Source organism: Camellia sinensis, chromosome 7 (assembly GCF_055761805.1).
Source record: "Camellia sinensis isolate YWXY chromosome 7, ASM5576180v1, whole genome shotgun sequence".
NCBI lineage: Eukaryota > Viridiplantae > Streptophyta > Magnoliopsida > Ericales > Theaceae > Camellia > Camellia sinensis.
In genome coordinates, this window is record NC_138967.1 from 73,543,093 (window position 1) to 73,549,312 (window position 6,220).

The 6,220-nt window shown below is 32.0% G+C and overlaps 1 protein-coding gene across 1 annotated transcript; it reads right to left on the bottom strand.

Moving 5' to 3' along the window:
• On the bottom strand, positions 1 to 5,747 carry LOC114258108 (putative aldo-keto reductase 2). The gene is made up of 5 exons (XM_082878211.1): positions 5,479 to 5,747; positions 5,181 to 5,381; positions 1,268 to 1,440; positions 1,080 to 1,182; positions 1 to 540 (listed from the first exon to the last, which is right to left on the bottom strand). Exons 1-5 carry the CDS (start codon positions 5,689 to 5,691, stop codon positions 205 to 207), a joined length of 1,026 nt encoding a protein of 341 aa, XP_082734337.1. The 5' UTR covers positions 5,692 to 5,747; the 3' UTR covers positions 1 to 204.
• Positions 5,748 to 6,220: the final 473 nt, after the last annotated feature.

Here is a 6,220-nt window from a genome sequence, read left to right on the forward strand (position 1 = left end):
TTAACCACAGAAATTTTAACTCCTTTTATTTATAGCTCCAATGGTGATGGACAAAATGAAGGTCCCTTCCCTGCTCACATCACCCTTAACATGGTCTCACATAAAAACCAAATACAGATTACACACTCCAAAAGCAGAGGATCACAAAACCAAGTTCTTTTACAACTCCAAAGGAACAACCAACACAAGTGAAAGATGTATTTCTTAAGATGTCCATGAGGACAAGGGTGGGGTGTCTGAATTCTTCCAAGTAGTCAGGCCCTCCATATACCTATCTCCCTTAACTTCATCAGCTGATGCAATGGATTCAAGCTCAGACATTTCTTCCGGTGTTAGTTTTACCAACAAAGCTCCAATGTTCTGATCCAAGTTTGCAATCTTGGTGGTGCCGGGAATAGGACACACATCACTCCCTTGGTGATGAACCCATGCCAATGCTAGCTGCCCTGGGGTGCACCCCTTCTTCTCTGCTATTTCGTTTACTCGCTCAAACATGTTTTTGTTATGCTCCATATTCTCCGGCTGGAACCTTGGTAGATGCTGCAAAAAAATAAAAAATAAAAAATAAATGAAATACATGATTCAGCATCAGAACGGTGAATCCGCCATACAGAGATTGATCACGTAAAACAAGCTCTGAAATTGCATCACACCCCAACACAATGCCTGTTTTCCCAATGGATTAAGAGAGTTTGAAGGATGAAATAAACGTAACTACTTTCACAATAAAAAATTCATGCCAAAAGATAATAGAGAAAAGTTTTTCATTGAATAGTTACACTTGTTGACAAATTTCACTGGAATGTAGTTTAATACAAAATCCAAGAAGCACAAAAGTAATTTATGCCCAAAGAAGAAGAAAACATACAATTGACTGGCTATAAAATTACAATTCCAGTATGAAAGGACTTTAATAAGTTTTATATACGAAACTCTCACCAACAAGCGCTCCTCATTTTTAGAAAACATGGTGTATTTTATCAACTTATAACATCGATTACTTTTCTACAGTTTACACAGAGAGAAGTCAATCAAGACTATTCACAACAATGTTATGATGACATTAACATTGCACAAACCTTTCGGGAGTCTTCATTTGCAAGATTCTCAACAACCTTGGGACCTGATGATAAAAATCCTCTTCCTAAAGGACTGTATGCGACAATCCCAATGCCAAGTTCTCTGAATAATCACAACGGATATCAAATTAGCAATTTGGATTTCTTGTTATTCCCTGAAATGTCAATTAGCAGAATAGATGCCTCACCTGCAAGTAGGAACTATTTCTTCCTCCACATCTCTTGTCCATAAAGACCATTCCAATTGTATTGCTGTAATTGGATGAACAGCATGAGCTCTTCTGATTGTTGAAGGAGAGGCCTCGGATAGACCAATGTACTTTATTTTACCCTCTTCAACCAGTTTCTTGAGTTCTCCCATCTGGTGAAAAGATGGGTTACAAAAAGAAGAATCAAAGAAAAAAACAAGTAAATCATTTTGGAGACGCGCAGAAACATGTATATGTAAAGTGGAAGAGAAGTAGAAACAAGATTATCGTCCTACTCTACCACAGCATAATGTTGTTATATGATCAAACAATTTGGATGCATGCTTAACTCAAGAAAGAGTGCACATTGATTGTAATCCAAAGAGTATGGTTTGCCTTCATGGGTAATTGATCTCCAAACACGGGCGTTTTTACTTTTTTATTGGCTTAATTGATTCCAACTGTTTCAAAAAATTGCAGCACGGTGGTGAGTTGAGCCAGAACTCAACTCAAGCCTGTCCTAATTACTTGGGATCAGCTACATAAATCCAGTTCTCCAATAGATTTTATTTGATGTCATCTCCCCAAGTAAAATATAGAACAAAACCCAAATGGGTTTTAACAAAACTAGATAAACCAGCAAGGGCCTGTTTGGTCATCCCAATAATGTGAATTTGGCCCCAGAATATAATTTGAATATCTACAAAAGTTAGATAATTAGATTTGTTTGGCTGAAAACATGTAACAACACATGTTGACAAAGCCCTATTCTCTTTATGAGTATTTAAATTCAGTCATTTCTATTAGAATATATAATAATTGTAAACTAGGTTTGAAAGATTCAATGTCATTTCGTTGAACAGCTACACAAATTTGAACTATCTCATTTACAAATAGAAAAAACAAAATGGAATTAATTAATTTAAGATGGATCAATTCATGAGGCAAATTTGGCACAACCGAAGGTACGATATAAGCTTTGTCATGCAAGTGGAACTGCAAATCTTGTCATGTTAATTGAAGCAATTTATACCCATGGATGACTATGGATGGCAATTGGGCATAGAATTCATTGAAGAAACACAAACGCTAGTAACTAAAAGTGAAGAGCTGGAGTAGGAACGCCCGACAATAAAAAATGGGGAAGAATGTCATATATTTGCAAATTTAACATCATCATCGTCACCAAAAGGCAGGCAAAATACCATATCACAGCAGAAAGGCAAACTAGACAACATTGACTGAGAGAATAGCTAGCTCTCAATTGGAAATGTAAACTATAACATAATACTGAAACAAACACAAACAAAAGTGTATCAATATATATTATTAACTTGGGTAAATTACACTTTTTACTGCTATAGTTTGACTCAAATTTTACTTTGATTTAATTTAGTTTCAATTTGGTTCTTCTGTCCAAAGTATTTTTGATTGTCTCTACATACACACTTCATGAGAGACACTAGGGATGAGCATAATTTGGATTGGTTCAGTTTAGGAGTAAACCAAAATGAACTATTACTTAGAGCTTGTTTAGAAATTGACTATTTTAGTTGTTTTTAAAAAACGTATAAAACTTAGAGAGATGTGATTGGGTATTTCGATTTCTTAGCTATTTTAGCCCAAAAAAAATCATATGCCAAACACCCAATTTCATGAAATTTGAAACCAAACTAAATTATGAAAATCTTACAAACAAAAGAGACCGAGCAATAAACCGTGGTTTGGTTTGGTTTGATTTAAAACTACGATTTTTAAAAACTTTATCATCATTCACAAAAGGAAAATTGTAATATACACACCTTTAAAAGAAGTGTATCATATGCACACTAGTTATGCAATTTTCTTCTTTAATTATAATATTACTATAATTATAATTCACGATATTTTTAGTTATGCTCTATATTATGTTAATTATGACATTTTTTTTAGTTATGACTCATAAAGTTTAAAGTTATGCATATGATACACCAAATGTACCGGAGTGTTTCCCTTCACAAAATATTATTCATAACTTGTGACTTATAAAACTAGTTATACCGCTATAAAAAACATGATTGCAAAAGTAAAAGATTACAAATTATGTATATATATATATATATAGAGAGAGAGAGAGAGAGAGAAATCTTAACAACCACACATGATCATCATCCAAATATATAATAAAAATTAATTTGGTAAAATAAATAAATAAATAAATAACTAAATAAATGTCTAAAAGATTTATCAATTTAACATAATTTTATCTTTGGTGGGTAGAAATAATTTTTAAAAATTTAAAAATATTTTTTTGATATTTATTTTTATCAAATTAGTTTATATTTTTATCAAATTGACAATTTTGCCTTTGAAATTAACCAATGCTATCTTCAATTGTCCTTATTTGGAACAAGATTCAAAATGCAGGGTCAAATGTGTCACAATTGAAAAGTCAGGAACCAAAGTGATACGAGTCCCAAACTATAGGAACTGTTAGTGTAATTCATCCTTAATTAAATTATTTTAAAAATAAAATATTTATAAAGAAATTTTAAAATTTGTCCAATTCGCTAAAATCACATCGCATTAATCAGTATCTTTAAATTTTAAAATTTATAAACTGTCTTCGAAACCGCTACACTCTGTTATAATTAATACATATATATTTTTTAACCTATAATGAAATATCAAAGTAAAAATGAGTGTGAAAGAAATTTAATATGTGTAATTTATTACAAATTAGTAGTTATATACATGAAAAATATTATGTAAAATTAGTTTGGGTTATATATATAAAAAAAAAAAATTATGCAAAGTAATGTTATATATTATGCAAATGCTTAATAATTGGTTAGAATATTCTTCAATCCGCCAATCCATCCAAAACTGTTAAAATCCCAATTTGCCAATCCGCCATTCGGTTTATAATTTTACTCTCAAATTACCTATATATATATTTGATAATAATGAGTTACTTGAACAAAATTTATATATATATATATATATATTTAAATGATTTAGTTCGGTTCCAATCGGATCCATAAATATAAAACCGTCAATTTTGTTTATTTTAAAAATGAGGACCGAATCGAGAAAACCTAATGTTTGCATCGGACTTGTATTTGATTTTTTTTTTTTTTTTTTTTTTTCAGCCCTGACACTTAGGCGGTGTTTGGGAAAGATTTTTTTGTGTTTTTTTGTTTTTTTTCACTAAAAGACAAAGTAGTTATAAAACCAAAAAAAAAAATCCAAACAAAATATCACATCAAATCTCATAATCATTTTACTTTTTTTCTCACAAACATCACATCCAACTACAAAAAAATCTAACTATCTTTTCAAACACAAAATTTTTTCTCTAATAATATCCTACAACTGAAAAAACTAAAACAAACCAACTTTCCAAACACCCACTTAATATAAAATTATTAGTGTGTTTGGTTTAGATTTTTAAAATTTACTTTTCAAAAAATTAATTTTTATTTTTTATTTTGTGTTCTTTTGTTTTCACTATTTTTTTTTTAATATTCTAAGCAAGTTTTTTAATTTTTAGATATACTTAACATAAATATATTTAAAAATATAATATTTGTGAGAATTTTTTTAAAAAAATACACTAAATATCAAAAATACAAAAAAAAAAAAAAAGATTCAATACATTTTTTATATTTTTATTATTTTTTTATAAATATTTTATTTTTTAATATATCTAAGGTGCATTAAAAAAAATTACTTAAAATTTTAAAACCATTCATTAAAAATAAAAATAATAAAAAAATAAAATATTAATTTAAAAAAATTAAAATCAAACACATTAAATAATTTTTAAGTACAGACAAAATGTTCAAATTAAAGAGAGAAAGACAGAGAGCGAGGGGGGGACAAAATGTTCAAATTAAAGAGAGAAAGACAAAGAGAGCGAGGGGGGGTGAACCGTGATTTCAATGGGGACGCGGGTGTCAATCCGTTGCTGGTAATAGAGATCGATGCAATCCATGTCCAGCCTCTTCAAGCTCGACTCACAAGCTGCCCGTACGTATCCCGGATCACCTCGAATCTCTGCCTTTTCGTCAGTATAGATGATCCCGAATTTCGAAGCCAATTCAACTTTGTCTCTCATCCCTCCCTTGAGTGCCTGCTCATCAAAATCAAAATCAAAATCAAGATCAATTCCACCATTTCTTATGAATAGAAATCAAAGAGTAGGAAATTGAATTAATAATAGGGGCGACCTTGCCGAGGAGGATTTCGTTGGTGTGAGGGCCGTAGACGTCGGAGGTGTCAAGGAAAGTGACGCCGGAGTTGATGGAGTGGTGGATGAGTTTGATCATGTCTTCTTCCGGCTTTGGAGGCCCGTAGAAGGCTGACATCCCCATGCACCCCAGTCCCTGTCTCGACACCTCCAGACCTTGTGATCCCAGCTTCATTCTCCCTACTTTCGCCATTTCTCTCCCTCTCGCTTGTTTTCTCTCTATAGATATATTTGTCCAGCCCCGCTGCATACCCCCAGTGGGGGTCGCGCCCCAGTGACGTGGTGCGCCCCCACTGGCTGAAAATTTAAAAAAAAAAAAAAAAAAAAAACTTTTTTTTTAGACCAATCCCGCGACGACACCTCACTGGGGTCGACCCCAAGTGGGTGTAGGAAGCATTTTTGAACCGAGACAAGTGTAGTAGTATGGAGATGGTGTGTGATGAGCACTCAACTTATAAAGAGAGGACAGGAGGATATGCTGCTCCCGGACAAATACATGGATGTCTGTCCCAATCAGTATTTTTTTTTTAATATATATTTTTTTATGAAAGAGACTATGGCTTTGCAAAAAATTTGTAAAAATAAAGGAAAAATGGTTGAGACTACTTATTAGTAGTAGTAGTGGATCTCATTTATTGCTACAATATTTCCATGTCTTTTTTTTAAAAAAAAAATGCTTGAGATTCTGTTTTTTGGAAACCTCCACACCCTTTTAGATTTTC

Excerpts from the sequence above, each read along its gene's own strand:
- LOC114258108 (XM_082878211.1), bottom strand. The coding sequence starts at position 5,691 with ATGGCGAAAGTAGGGAGAATGAAGCTGGGATCACAAGGTCTGGAGGTG. Across the intron at positions 5,382-5,478 it reads ACGAAATCCTCCTCGGCAAG|GCACTCAAGGGAGGGATGAG; the intron begins GTCGCCCCTATT and ends TTTGATGAGCAG. Across the intron at positions 1,441-5,180 it reads GCGTCCCCATTGAAATCACG|ATGGGAGAACTCAAGAAACT; the intron begins GTTCACCCCCCC and ends TCTTTTCACCAG.